This window comes from Mytilus galloprovincialis, chromosome 6 (assembly GCF_965363235.1).
Source record: "Mytilus galloprovincialis chromosome 6, xbMytGall1.hap1.1, whole genome shotgun sequence".
NCBI lineage: Eukaryota > Metazoa > Mollusca > Bivalvia > Mytilida > Mytilidae > Mytilus > Mytilus galloprovincialis.
Genome location: NC_134843.1, coordinates 16,888,032 through 16,903,931, shown reverse-complemented (window position 1 = coordinate 16,903,931; position 15,900 = coordinate 16,888,032). Strand labels below are relative to the sequence as shown.

The window sequence follows — 15,900 nt, the reverse complement described above, 5'->3', positions numbered from 1 at the left end:
GATGGCTGCCATGGCTAAAAATAGAACATAGGGGTAAAATGCAGTTTTTGGCTTATCACTCAAAAACCAAAGCATTTAGAGCAAATCTGACATGGGAGTAAAATTGTTTATCTGGTCAAGATCTATCTCCCCTGAATTTTTGAGATGAATCGGACAACCTGTTGATAGGTTGCTGCCCCTGAATTGGTAATTTTAAGGAAATTTTGCTGTTTTTGGTTATTATCTTGAATATTATTATAGATAGAGATAAATTGTAAACAGCAAAAATGTTCAGCAAAGTAAGATCTACAAATAAGTCAACATGACCAAAATGGTCTGTTGACCCCTTTAGGAGTTATTGACCTTTATAGTCAATTTTTAACCATTTTTCGTAAATCTTAGTTATCTTTTACAAAAATCTTCTCCTCTGAAACTAATGGGCCAAATTAAACCAAACTTGGCCACAATCATCATTCGGGTATTTAGTTTAAAAATTGTGTCCGATGACCCGCCCAACCAACCAAGATGGCCGCCATGGCTAAAAATAGAACATAGGGGTAAAATGCAGTTTTTGGCTTATCACTCAAAAACCAAAGCATTTAGAGCAAATCTGACATGTGGTAAAATTGTTTATTAGGTCAAAATCTATCTGCCCTGAAATGTTCAGATGAATCGGACAACCCGTTGTGGGGTTGCTGCCCCATAATTGATAATTTTAAGGAAATTTTACTGTTTTTGGTTATTATCTTGAATATTATTATAGATAGACATTTTTTAAACTAGAATCCCCAATGATGATTGTGGCCAAGTTTGGTTTAATTTGGCTCAGTAGTTTCAGAGTAGAAGATTTTTGTGTAAGATAACTAAGATTTACGAAAAAGGGTTAAAAATTGACTATAAAGGGCAATAACTCCTAAAGGGGTCAACTGACCATTTCGGCCATGTTGACTTATTTGTAAATCTTACTTTGCTTAACATTTTAACATTATTGCTGTTTACAGTTTATCTCTATCTATAATAATATTCAAGATAATAACCAAAAACAGTAAAATTTCCCTAAAATTACCAATTTAGGGGCAGCAATCCCACAACGGGTTGTCCGATTCATCTGAAAATTCCAGGGCAGATAGATTTTGACCTAATAAACAATTTTACCTCAGGTAAGATTTTCTCTAAATGCTTTAGTTTTTGAGTTATAAGCCAAAAACTGCATTTTACCCCTATGTTCTATTTTTAGCCATGGCGGCCATCTTGGTTGGTTGGCCGGGTCACCGGACACATTTTTTAAATTTAATACCCCAAAGATAATTGTGGCCAAATTTGGATTTATTTGGCCCAGTAGTTTTAGAGGAGAAGATTTTTGTGTAAGATTACTAAGATTTACGAAAAATGGTTAAAAATTGACTATAAAGGGCAATAACTCCTAAAGGGGTCAACTGACCATTTCGGTCATGTTGATTTATTTGTAAATCTAACTTTGTTGAACATTATTGCTGTTTACAGTTTATCTCTATCTATAATAATATTCAAGATAATAACCAAAAACAGTAAAATTTCCTTAAAATTACCAATGTAGGGGTAGCAACCCAACAACGGGTAGTTCGATTCATCTGAAAAATTCAGGGCAGATAGATCTTGACCTGATAAACAATTTTATGTATTGTCAGATTTGCCCTAAATGCTTTGGTATTTGAGCCAAAAACTGTATTTTACCCCTATGTTCTATTTTTAGCCATGGCGGCCATCTTGGTTAGTTGGCCGGGTCACCAGACACATTTTTTAAACTAAATACCCCAATGATTATTGTGGCCAAGTTTGGTTTAATTTGGCCCAGTAGTTTCAGAGAAGAAGATTTTTGTAAAAGTTAACGACGACGGACGACGGACGACGGACGCCGGACGACGGACGACGGACGACGGACGCCGGACGACGGACGCAAAGTGATGGGAAAAGCTCATTTGGCCCTGTGGGCCAGGTGAGCTAAAAATGAACGAAAACAATACAAAATTCACTTTTCTGATGATAGAGTCGAGAATCCAATAATAAAACAATGCCGGTGACGATACATAGCAATAGTTGTTTCATGACAATAATTGTACATTCTAAAGAAGTTATTTGTTAAACTGTGGTATTTGAAAAATACAAGCAAATACCTGATGTTTGATGTTTAAAATCTTTTGAGATAATTGCATTTGAAGTCTGTGAAACTGAAATTTAACAAATGCCAATATTTGCTGTAAAAGAAATATGGAAAAAAAATTATATACATACAAAATGTAAAGATATTTCAGGTCACCAATAATTGTAGTGTTCATCAAAGAACATAACATGTTACAATTTCTCAAAATATTCTTGTTTTTGACATTCTAAGTTTTCGAGTACACCGGTCTTAACTTGTCACGTTAAAATTTCATATAGAAATATTGTCTTTTTATGGATATAACAATATCAAAGTCTGTCTATGCAGGTTAAACAATTCAAAGATAAATCTTCTAAAGTTTTGTTCAATTTTTAGAAAAGGTTGTCTCTATTGTTTACAAGTATTTTCTGTCTTTTCCCCTGGCTTTCACGGATCCGGCTGCATATAGATACAGACAAAGGCATATTCAAGAAAGTAATAGAGCCCGTAAATTAATAAATTGAAGTTTTTACAACAGGAACTCATTCACATAGCAACATTTTGTAAACCAATATTTTACCGAGCTCTTTAAATCTGCTGTACTTTATAAAGAGGGAAATGATAACATTAAATGGAAGTTTTATCTTTATTAAAAAATATTTCTATTTTCATTATTCAACATTACGTTTTCCTGTAAAATTATAACTGATAGCGGTCTTGTTAAAATGGGGAAAAACATTAAAAAGGTCAAGTTTTTACAGGGTATATAATATTCTAATGCAATTTGGATGTAACAAATTTTTTCATTGGCTAAAAGTTGCCGTCAAATCCACAATTGACCAGGCGTAACTAAGGAGGGATCCGCCATTTTGAATTGATTGAATCAACAAACGTTCGATAACTACAATATAATCGAAAATAAAACAACACGTACCTCGAATTCGCCGTTTTAATGTAATTTTATCCGAATTTGAAGCGTACAGGTAACGTAATGACCTCCAGTTTTTAAGTTTTCATTTGTATGACGTCACGTTCAGCCATGACGTCTTTGTACCAAAATATTTTATAAGGTTTCGCGGATTTGTTCTATTTGTCAAATTATGACATTTTTTCATGTTTTATCGTATTTTTTTCCTTTTGAATGCATTAGAATCGGAATAACTGTACTGTAGTTGAAGAGTTGACATTGTCAATTTTTATTTGACGGTGGCAACTCTTCAACTACAGTACTGTTATTCCTTAATTTTGTCACTAGATTTTCAACTGTAGTTTATAAATCTCATATATATCCGTATTATCACTATTTAGTTTTTAAAAAATGTAGTAGGTCAAAGCATATATGTACATGTATATTTACCGATAGAAACACTAATTATAAATGATATATTTCAACGATATTTAGACTGGCATGGCACAAGGTTCAGAAAATGTATTTTCCCTTAATCCATAGGATATGTACATATAAGCATCTTTTTCTGGGAAATCGTAATTTATTGATGAGTCGATAAAACAAAAAGCACTCAAATAAAATTTCAGTTCATTAGATTAATTTCAAAGTCAACATTGACTAAATTTGTTTATAGCATTTTACTATTGTAACAAAATTACCTGTGGCATAAAGGGTGGAGTCGAATGCGATTCTGTTCTCTGATGCGTTCCATCATTATCATACCGATAATATGTCATATAAAACAGCACAGCAATCAATACAAATGCCAAAACTACACAAACATTGATGGGTTGGAACAGTCCTACAATGAAACGTTTCTTAAATGAAAAGTATTTGACATTCTTCTACGTTTTTTCTGATATAACCTTTTTTTAAATTGGATTCAATAAATATTCGAGTTATGCTCTGTCTTGTAAATGATAAATCAAATGAGGAATACTTGCGGAATGAGTGCATGAAGAATTCAAATTGTATTTTACGATGGATTCTAACTCACTTTTGGAAATTTTCAATATGCATGTAAAAGTTAAAACGATAAAAATGATATAAATCATTTTGGCATTACATGTCCAACGTAAAAAAAACTGTTTGATTATTGTTACATTTCAACGTAATCGTAGATAGTGCCTACTGACAACATGGTTTTTATGATTATTCATGAAAAATTTAATATACATATAAATATTTTTTTATAATAACAGAATGGGAACAATAATGATTTTTCATCTTTTTTTTTTTATCAAATTTCAACTGTTTTCTATTCATCCTTGCATTTCTAAAGCAAAATTAATACAGATAAAATAAAAAGGATGCACGAAAGAATGATGCTATTGATAAATGATGACTGCAGCAGTTCATTCTAAAAGTTCTTTTTATAAAATCTAAAGCTTTCAGTGGACAAATAAACAGTCCAACTCATAGATAGAAAATAAACTGACAACGCCATGCCTAAAAATGAAAAAGACAAACGGACAAATAAAAGTATACAAGCCACAACAACAAAAACCCTTAAGATTGGGCAACACGAACAACACAAAAAACTTGGGAAGATCTCAGGTGCACCAGAAAGGTACGCAGATCCTTCTCCACATGAAGCACCCGTCGTGTTGTGATTACAAACCCGGTAAGTAGTCTAATTCGATAGGTCACATTCTTGAAAAGGGAAAGGGATTTAGTTACAACGTAAGGAACATATCCGATATCCTAGCCCTTAAATATTATTATCGACTTGAACAGCTTCAATCTGACCGATTGCTTAGTAAAATATATTAATTAAATCGTTCATTATATGCTGATGGGCACAGATCTTGGCACAAATTTATCTCGAACTATATTGAAAAATATAATTTAACAGACAATAATCTTAATTTGAAGAACTTAAAGGAAAATATTAATAACCAACATTCTAATAACACTTTGCATAATTTCAAAAAAAAAATACGTTCTATTGAACAAGACAATAATTTACATTTATATGCCAATATTTATTCAAAAGAATTTAAATTGCAAAATTATCTATCGTATAAATGTTCTAATATAACAAGAAATCTTACATAATTAAGAACTAGTTCCCACTCTCTTTTGATTGAAAAGAGTAGATATTTCAGACCAAAAATGAAGAGAGAAAACAGAATATGCTTGAACTGCAGTCAAATAGAGGATGAAAAACATTTCCTTATTTATTGCTAAAAAAATGAAAACTATAGAAAACAACTATTTAATGAACTACATATTAATTTACAAGATCAGTGCCCTGAAAAAGTTATGAAAACCATTATTAACCATGGCTGGTGGACGTTTCGTCCCCGAGGGTATCACCAGTCTAGTAGTCAGCACTTCGGTGTTGACATGAATATCAATTATGTGGTCATTTTTATAAATTTCCTGTTTACAAAACTTTGAATTTTTCGAAAAACTAAGGATTTTCTTATCCTAGGAATAGATTACCTTAGTCGTATTTGGCACAACCTTTTTGGAATTTTGGATCCTCAATGCTCTTCAACTTTGTACTTGTTTGGCTTTATAACTATTTTGATATGAGCGTCACTGATGAGTCTTATGTAGACGAAACGCGCGTCTGGCGTACTGAATTATAATCCTGGTACTTATGATAAATATTAGTTTACTTAACCCACAAAATATTGATGATACAAAAAATATATGCCATCATGCTTTGAATCTTTGTAATTTATTCATTTAACCTGGATTAGATATTTTGTCATACATAATATATATGTATTTATCTGATGTAATATCATGTTAATATTGAGGAAGACATCATTAAACTTGTATTGATTTTTCTGATTTAATAAAAACTTGAAACTTGAAACTCGATATCATCTGTGAATCGTTTATTCCCTAACGGTCAACCAACTCGTGATGGCGTCCGCAAACTTTACGAATGGATGATTTCAACATCACCATTTAGAACTCTGGGTTTAATAGCTTCCTTGTGAGCAGCAACCCTCTTTCAAGGAAATCATGAAAGGAAATACAAGCCAAGGAATATCGTATCAATTGGGAGTTATATACTCCGTATGCAGGTGCTACTGGAATGTTGCTACATAGAAATAGAAAGATCACAATTGGGAAGCTGAAATCATCTCTTTTGTCGTAAAGTTGTGTTTTCAACCGACCCTCATTGTCAATTTCTAGATGTATGTCAAGAAATTAGGCACACTTGACTTTATCTGTTATATCCTTTATATCTAGTTCGATGGAATAGCTGCGTTCAATATAGTCAGCAAATTATGAATTATTTCGTGAAAGAACATCATCTTTATAGCGGAAGGTAAAGTTAAAGGATATTGCTAACTTCTTATCTTTCTTCTTAAGAAAATCATGTATGAAGTCAGCCTCATAATTATAAAGAAACAAGTCGGCAAGGAGAAGGGCACAATTGGTTCCCATTGGAATGCCGACAGTCTGTTGAAAACACGTCCTCTAAACGTTACAAATAAGTTGTCAATCAAGAAATCAAGCATCTTGCTAATATATCAATATCGAAAAGAAAATAAATCAAGTTTGGATAATATTAAGAGTTATGAAGGGGGGTCACAAGTTTGCTTTCTGTTTGAAATTAAAAGTATCATAAAAGAAACCGAATTCGAGATTTAAATTCCGGATGCAAACAAAAGTAATAACGGTTTGACAATCTTACCCCATTTTTTTAAATCCTACTATAAACATCATTAATTTATGAATGAATAATGCAGACAAAAAATAATTAGTTATGTGGTAATTAATGCTAAATATTTGAACGACCAAAAGCAGTTTAATAATATTTGAAATGTAGATTGAAGATCAGAGTTGCATATTTTTAGATTTGAAGATGAAAATGCAACTAAGACGATTCATTTTACCTTCATTTCTCTCATTTATATTTACTTATAAAAAAACTCATTTAGTTGCATAAAAACATCAAATGTTATGACATGGTACAAATGAAATAAAACATACCCGTATTTTGTGACTGTAGATTTCTAACGTCTATTTCAAGTTCCCGGACATTACTATTAAACTGTCCTAGTTTCCCACTGTATTCGTCTACCTTGTCAACCATGCTTCCTATTTCAACTTCTGTTTTGAAAATGTCAGTATCTAATTGACTTGTTCTCGCTAAAATGTTACCTTCTGATATTTTCAAATATTCGGCTAATTTTGTCAGTCTATTCTTAATGTTTTCGTCAGTGTTTGAGATGTGTTGTTTGAGCTTTCCTATATCTTCATTAGACAGCTTTACTTCCTTTTCAATATTTGTCTGTTTTTCCACAGCAAGAGAAACTGCTTTACTTACACTTACTGAAGATTCCTTCAAATCATTTAATCTTGATTCAGTTTTGTTAACTACCACTTGTATTTCATGAACATAAACTTTATTTTCCTCAAGGCTCCTTTGCATTAGAGGTAAAAGGTTATAACTGCTCATAATCAAAGCAGCAGACTTGTTCATGTTTTCTAAAGTGGGCAAATGTTTATTAACTTCAGACATTACTGTATGGACTACAGAGACAGTTGTATTGACATATTCAGCTTTAGCAGTTGTTTTGTTAAGCAAACCAGTAAGACTTGTTTGATTTTCAAATGCAATTTTAAGTTTGCTCTTAATATCGTTGGCTTCATTGTTGACAGAGTCAATATCTTTTAATATGCTGGAAATGTCAGTATCCGTTTTTTGAAGTTTTTCTGTGATGTCCGTGAATTTTTGCTGCTGAATTGGTAAATCGACTTCAAGTTTACTACTGGTATCCGATATTGAGTGTAATCTCATTTCTACGTTTGTCAAGTTATCGTTTGCTGTATCCATCCCTCTTCGCAAATTAACGACACGTTCATCAATTGGTACTAATTGTTTCTTTAGATCAAATAAACCCTTTTCGAAAATTGGCACTAGTTTTGAAAGTGTGTTTAGTTTTACCAAATATTCTTCATATTTCATTAACACTGCAACTTTAGTTTCGAATTCGTTTTTCGCTTGTATTATGTATACTGCTAAAGCTATTGTTAACACTACAGCAGGTCTGAAAAGAGGAATGGTTAAATATATCGCAAACAATTCTTAAATTTCAAAACCATTTGCAAGCTCTGTATCTTTTATATATGCTTTGGATTGCAAATATTTTGGCCACGAGCATTACTGAAGAGACATGTATTGTCGAAATGCGCATCTGGTGCAAGAAAAATTGGTACCGTTAATTGTATTACTACCACTGGGTCGATGCCTCTGCTGGTGGACTATTAGTCCCCGAGGGTATCACCAGCTCGGTAGCCAGTACTTCGGTACTGGCATGAAAATACGGATTTATTGTGTTATTAAAATTTGCTGTTACAAAATATTAGAAATTATTATAAACTAAGGAAAGTATCTCCCTCATGCAAAGCTCTGATTCCTTTCACGGATTTGGCTATACTTTTTGGATCTTTTGGATTATAGCTCATCTTTTATATATGCTTTGGATTGCAAATATTTTGGCCACGAGCATTACTGAAGAGACATGTATGGTCGAAATGCGCATCTGGTGCAAGAAAAATTGGTACCGTTAATTTTATTACTACCACTGGGTCGATGCCTCTGCTGGTGGACTATTAGTCCCCGAGGGTATCACCAGCCCAGTAGCCAGTACTTCGGTACTGGCATGAAAATACGGATGTATTGTGTTATTAAAATTTGCTGTTACAAAATATTAGAAATAATTATAAATTAAGGAATGTATCTCCCTCAGGCAAAGCTCTGATTCCTTTCACGGATTCGGCTATACTTTTTTGGATCTTTTAGATTATAGCTCTTCATCTTTTATATATGCTTTGGATTGCAAATATTTTGGCCACGAGCATTACTGAAGAGACATGTATGGTCGAAATGCGCATCTGGTGCAAGAAAAATTGGTACCGTTAATTTTATTACTACCACTGGGTCGATGCCTCTGCTGGTGGACTATTAGTCCCCGAGGGTATCACCAGCCCAGTAGCCAGTACTTCGGTACTGGCATGAAAATACGGATGTATTGTGTTATTAAAATTTGCTGTTACAAAATATTAGAAATAATTATAAATTAAGGAATGTATCTCCCTCAGGCAAAGCTCTGATTCCTTTCACGGATTCGGCTATACTTTTTTGGATCTTTTAGATTATAGCTCTTCATCTTTTATATATGCTTTGGATTGCAAATATTTTGGCCACGAGCATCACTGAAGAGACATGTATTGTCGAAATGCGCATCTGGTGCAAGAAAAATTGGTACCGTTAATTTTATTCCAGGTAAATGTATATACTTTTGATACTCAAGTTCGGGAAAACGATCATATAGCAGTGTATTATCATTTTTATGCGACAACTATTTGATTTGAATTTTGAGTTGGGATTGAAAAAATACTATTCATGTGTGTATGAATTGTTATTTGTATACCTACTATAAACATGTAAGAAAAGAAAAAACAAATATACATGCCAAGCATAACTAAAATATGAATAGAATTTAATGACAAAAAAAATCATGTTATGTGCACTCTTATAATTATCGACATATAGGAAACAAGTTTACACAATGAGGAGCTTTATTGCGTGTCTGACTTGTAGTAAGGTATTCTGTGTTTAAGACTTCACTCAAAGTGACTCTCTATATGGACTTGTAAAATTAATTATGTTTGGTATAGTTGTAAATGAGACAAGTATTCAGCATAGAACAAAATAAGATGGCGTATGTAAACAAATATAAATGACCGTATAGACATAAAAAAAAAGTAAAACCCTTAAATATCTGGTTTCCATTTGTTGCTTATCTCATTTAGGTCCATGTCGACCCTTTGGCTATAACAGCTGTGTTTTAAAAAATCAAAATCAGGATTTTACAGTGCACTTTTTTTTAATTTCTACCTATATTTAAGAATGAGGTTTGAAAACTTCCCAACAGATGATAATTAAGATAAACTGTTTTGCCCGAATTGGGCAAAAGATTGACAAAAGTAACTGAGTAGCAGCACCATCGGATATAGATAGGCAATTGAAAAATACAAATTCGAATTCAGGTAACGTAAAACTAATCTTATTTTTATTATATTCTACTTTTTAAATAAAGTGTTGCGGAAGTGATTCCTGATAATGTAGCTACTATTTATGGCTTTTTATTATATATCCCTAATTGGCTGTCTTTTTCTTCAAATCGTCAGAATCGGATAGGGTGGTACCTGTTCAACGAGGCATAGACGTGTTCAAACTTGATGAAAAAACATGTATCCTTCAATTATTCATTTGACTGTTCGGCAATTATGTTTTTACTCTACGGGCATTTGAAATGGTTCTTTTGCTATAATTTACTCTTTGCTTCAGGGTGCCTATATTCGGTGGTGATGCTACACAGTGATATATACCTGAATATACTTGTATATAAAACGATTGGTATCACATGTGGAGCAGGATCTACTTACCATTCCGGAGCACCTAAAACCACCCCTGTTGTTTATGTTTGTGTTTGGGTTTGTGTTGCTCAGTCTGTAGTTTTTTTTATGTTGTGTCTTGTGTTCTATTTTTTGTCTGTTTGTCTTTTTCTTTTGAAGTCATGGCATTGTAAGTTTATTTTCTATCTGTAAGTTTGAATGTTTCTCTTGTATATTCGCTCTCTTCTGTATCACTGAATAGACAATATCAAGTGAAACTCTAATAATTGTTAACTTTATCATCTTCGTGCACAGCAAAATCCAGTTAATTTGTTTTTATCTAATAAAAACATAAGCTGCATTTAAATCTATTTACATAGAGCATGATATGTCTTAAAACTGTTCCAAATGCACAGATTTGTCTGTACTCACGATTTAATTTTGAGGTCAAAAGTTAAACGCAGCCATTTTAACCTAAGGTCCACGTGAACCTTAAAGCGGAAAAGAGAACGAAATAGCGATTGTGACCTATATCTGTGGTAGTCTGTGACACAAAAAAAGGTAAACCAAATTATTATGTCTTTTGTAAAACGTAAAAAAACTCTTGGTTTAACTGCAACAGATATACACACTTCGACGTGATGAATTATAAGTATTTCTCTATACTACAGACGACAGACACACAAATGACACCCTTTTCTGCCATTGACAGCACACCAACAACACCTTCTTTGTACACATGACAGTAAAAGAAATAAAATTCAAACACAAATTCAAATTTGCCGACAGCCCGTCGTACGAGATACCGACAGCCCGTCGTACGTGATGGACGCCAGATATAATTGTATAATACATCTATAATCGTGACATATAAATCAGTAATCAAATTGCATTTTATTTACCAATCATTTCATTATGTACAACCACAGCAAAATATTGTATACTGTGCGTTTAATAAAATTACCCCTCATTGATAGCCAAGGCCGACCAGGAAAACCCGTATTACGGAAACCTGTGCCCGAATCAATGCTCGAGCCTATCTCAGGATAATGACGTCGGACCTCGTCATTTTAAAAAACAGTTTTCGAAAATCAAGATTTTTGTTATAATGTACAACAGATAAATATCATCATTTAGAAAAATGTAGTTTACACGGTCAATACGACGGCTAGAAGTGAAGCTACCACAGAAAAAAACACCTTATATATGACCACAACTCAGTCCTCTGATTGGATAAATTTTCTTCGGCCTACCGAAAATTGACGATTCCCATATCGAGAATACAACATTTTCCAGCTATACTGATCGAAACGCTGGAAAATACTAGTATTCTCTATACTACAGACGACAGACACACAAATGACACCCTTTTCTGCCATTGACAGCACACCAACAACACCTTATTTGTACACATGGCAGTAAAAGAAATAAAACTCAAACACAAATTCAAATTTGCCGACAGCCCGTCGAACGTGATAGAAAACCAAAGAAAGGGGTAATCTATAGGCCTAATACCTTAGATATCTTCAAACGTTTCTCAGTGGAATCTACTATGTAACCGTCTTTACTAGAGTCGGACTTCCATCTACCATGCTTCTTTAAGCATCTGTCACTAACATCGGCGTTTGCCGCCATTGTGGCCCCACCGGATCTGAATGAATGAAGACCTATGTTTCCCTCTGGACAAATTGTTCGAATTCTCTTAAGAATGGACTCTCTAGCCGCCGTGTAACTTAGCTTTTCATCTTTAGTAATAAGCTTGCATGTATTACGAGATCTATAAATAGGCCGAAACAAATAAAAAAAATGCTGTCAAGAATCACTGAAACCTGCTAACCTAGTGTACCTTAAAAACATTGTGTAAGGATAAGCAGATGAATTACCCTTGGAAATCAAGACTTCGGAACTTTGCCTATATTGGTCTGTTTTGCTTTTTTCGATACACAAAATTAAATGAGATTCGTGTTCTTTCACATCACAAAAGCGTAACGAACTGATCTCATCATATCTAAGAAATCCTGAAAAACTCAAAATCATCATTGCCAAATCCCTTATGACAAGTAAATCTAAAGAATTTTTAAACATATCACAAAGTTCGATTAAAGTTTCCGGAGTAATTGGATCTTTCTTTTCTGTCTTTTTTGGTGCTACTCTTTTAGATGCTTCAAGAATTGATGTTACAAAAGTGTTTGATGTAGGATCGTTTAGACCATTTATCTCATGTGCCCATTTTATACCATACACTGCGTTCGAAATAGGGTGACAAGTAGATTTATTGTTCAATAAATGTGTTAAATACAGTGCAACATGAACTGTCTGAGCTGGCAAAGATTTGTGTCCTTGTAAAGTAATGAAACGTTCCCATCGTTTGTAAGAATTAAAATATGATTTAACGGTATTGTCACTTTTAGAGTTGATCAACAGTTCACACATCTTCGGATAAAGCTCGTACATATAACTGCCAACTTCTATACCACTGTCTTGGACGGCCTCCTTCACTGTAATGTCTAATGTAATCCCTGTTGAAATAAATAACGTCATAAGTATATTGAAAAATAAAATTCTATTCTTAAAGCAATCAATCTAAATTTGAAACACTGTTGTCCAAATACTCCGTACTGCCCTCTGCCTCTTTTAGTCAGATTTTCCCCTTGAAAAAACTTTCTGTCAACTATGAAATCCTTAAAATTTCCAAATCGATCCACCAACATAGGCCAAAATGGTGCCGATGTCCATTCCGGGATGACTAAAGTGCCATTGCATTTTTCTATTCTAATCTTATTAATAACCTTTGGAATCAAACTTGGTGGTGGAACTATCCAATTATTATGTCCACCCCATACTAATGTAAACGAGTCTATCCCAGCAGTCCCGGGGCACCAAAACTTTGAGTTAAAATGCTTGCACTTGGCATTGTAATCATGTGCGAATCTATCTATGTCATGTGGACCCCAAACGTGATTAAGATACAGAAAAATCTCATCTTGTATTTCCCAGTCATCAGAATCTGTTACCCTACTTAAAGTGTCTGTGTACTGGTTTGATTCTTTTGGTAACCAAACCAAGCTCAACTTAATTGCATTCTCTCTGCAAAATTCATCAACGAACAAAGCGTTCTTGTGCAAAACCATCTTCCTACTACCAATATTAAGTATATGTGTGATATTCAGATTATCTGTGAAAACTCTGATAGTCTTACCAGAGAGGATATTGACAAAATTTATCAATAATCTTTTTACAGCCTCGAGCTCTCTCCAGGTCGAACTTTCGGCCTGTTCCGCCATTGACCAACTACCAAACATTTCCAAAGGTTCGTCCTCTGAACCAGTGGTAACAACACCACCGAAACCTGTACCAGATGCATCACTGAACACATAATAATCTTGTGGTACATTATAAGTCAACTGACTTAACCGAGATCCTATCTCGTTAAAGCTTTCAACTTTATGTTCCCAAAAAATGCACTCCTCGAATGCGTCCGTACTAACTAGTACTTTGACGTTCCAACTTGCCCTTTGCAATATACATTGGTACAAATACCTTGTTCTTAAACGTGCCTGATCTCCTAATACAGGCTGCATTGATATGATCTGTCCTACAAGACTTGCAATAAATTTCACCCGGAAAAGCCTAATTCCGTAGTGACATTGTATCCTGAAAACTTCCAAAATTCTTAAAAGCTTCTTTTTCGGTAATTCTTATAACCGCTTCTATCATATCCCAATGAAAACCTAACCAGTCTAGACCTTGAATAGGAACCCAATTGCACTTCTCTCATGCAAGAACAAACCCAAATTTCTCCAAATCGGAATGGATTTTTTCACTCGCTAACATAGCCTCTTTCATGTTTTTGCCCCCGCCGAGACCATCGTCTAGATACATTACAATTTTTAGACCCGTACTTCTCCAATATTTTATAACTTCCCTGACTACCTTTGTAAAAATATATCCGCTGGTTGACAACCCAAAAGGCAACACATTATACACATAATATTCATGCTCCCATTTAAAACCTAAATATGTAGTATCTGTTTCAAAAATGCTTATATGATGATATGCGCTTTTTAAATCGTAAGAAAATACAAAATCTCCTTGATCATATAATTGTCTAGCAGTTTTTGCATCTTCATATGTGTGTTTAAATTTAACTACATGTGGATTGATATGTCTTGCATCTAATACTAATCTGAGTTTTGAACCTCTATTATGAGCTACAGTTAGAGGATTAACTACATATGGCTTACGAGACACTTGAGTAATACATCCTTTTTCGAGCAATTTTTCAATCTCGCTCTTAACAAATTCGGGATTGTCTCTTGCTGATTTGTTATTTTGTAATTCAACCATGCATGGAATGGTACTGAAAGGAATTTTATACCCGTTTGCTATAATATCTAATACAAAATCCGTGGCACCTATTCTCTTTCATTCGCTCAAGCTCTCTTTTAAATGACCTACACCTGTACCGTTATATTTTACTATAGTAGTAGTAGTATGTGTATTGCTCATTGACCGGACATCACGTGATGTCTGTGTTATTGAACTAACATTCCTCATTGAATAGAGTTCACCCGATGCTAGATCTGTTTTTGGGTGAGTATGCATTTCTACTTTATCAATTTTACATATAGTAGTATCAATACTTATCTTATGCTTTTGCTCAGCAGCAGACTTTGGACAATTCCTTATCCAGTGCCCGTACTCATTACAATAGAAACATCTACCGGGTCGTACATCAGACCTGGATCCACCACTAACGTTCACAGGGATCGAATTTGCTGTTTTTGCTGGGGCCTGTTGTGTGTAGGGCACGCTCTTGCGGTCTGGGCGTCAAATTAACTTTTCCTTTTTCAGCTTGCTTTCTGCTCTACTCTGCGCTTTATACATCTTCTTCTCGTCCTCGGAATCTTCAGCGAGTGGGTTGGTAACGTATTCTTCTACCACGCGCCAACCCGCGTCTGAAGAATCGACAAGTTTGATAAGCTTTTGTCGATTTTTTATCAAGTCCATACCTTCTGAAATTTTTCTTTTTGTACTGTTAATATTGGACTGCGTCAAGTTGTCCGTCTCAAATTCTGCATGTACTTCTCTGATTTTGGCGTACACTTTCTGGTTATGTTTGTGTTGTTCTTCGTTCCCCCTCTTTCGGAATTTATAACTGTCGGTCAGTGATTTGTCCATCCTAGCTATTTGTGTGTCCGACAGCACTTTCTGGTTGTCCTGTATCCTTCTTTGGAACCCTTCTAAACGTGAATCCAGTAACTTCGTCATACTGTTCAACATCTGGTCCTGTGTGGATTGAACGGCATTCTGTACTTCTGTCTGGATAACTTGCTGTAATTCGGCGTCCATTGGTTTACACGGTCAATACGACGGCTAGAAGTGAAGCTACCACAGAAAAAACACCTTATATATGACCACAACTCAGATAAATTTTCTTCGGCCTACCGAAAATTGACGATTCCCATATCGAGAATAC

The 15,900-nt window shown here is 34.2% G+C and overlaps 1 protein-coding gene across 2 annotated transcripts in view; it reads right to left on the bottom strand.

Annotated features, from left to right (window-relative positions):
- The window catches only part of LOC143079076 (uncharacterized), an 85,860-nt gene extending 78,120 nt beyond the window's left edge, over window positions 1-7,740 (bottom strand). Inside the window, exons 1-3 of one of the 2 annotated variants that reach the window (XM_076254239.1) lie at window positions 7,008-7,740; window positions 3,707-3,849; window positions 2,133-2,213 (exon numbers count right to left, since the gene is read on the bottom strand). In XM_076254239.1, coding sequence (XP_076110354.1) covers window positions 2,133-2,213; window positions 3,707-3,849; window positions 7,008-7,539 — 756 coding nt within the window. In that variant the 5' untranslated portion in view covers window positions 7,540-7,740. The remainder of the gene's footprint in view (window positions 1-2,132; window positions 2,214-3,706; window positions 3,850-7,007) is intronic. The other variant, XM_076254240.1, reaches the window with a different exon arrangement.
- Window positions 7,741-15,900: the final 8,160 nt, after the last annotated feature.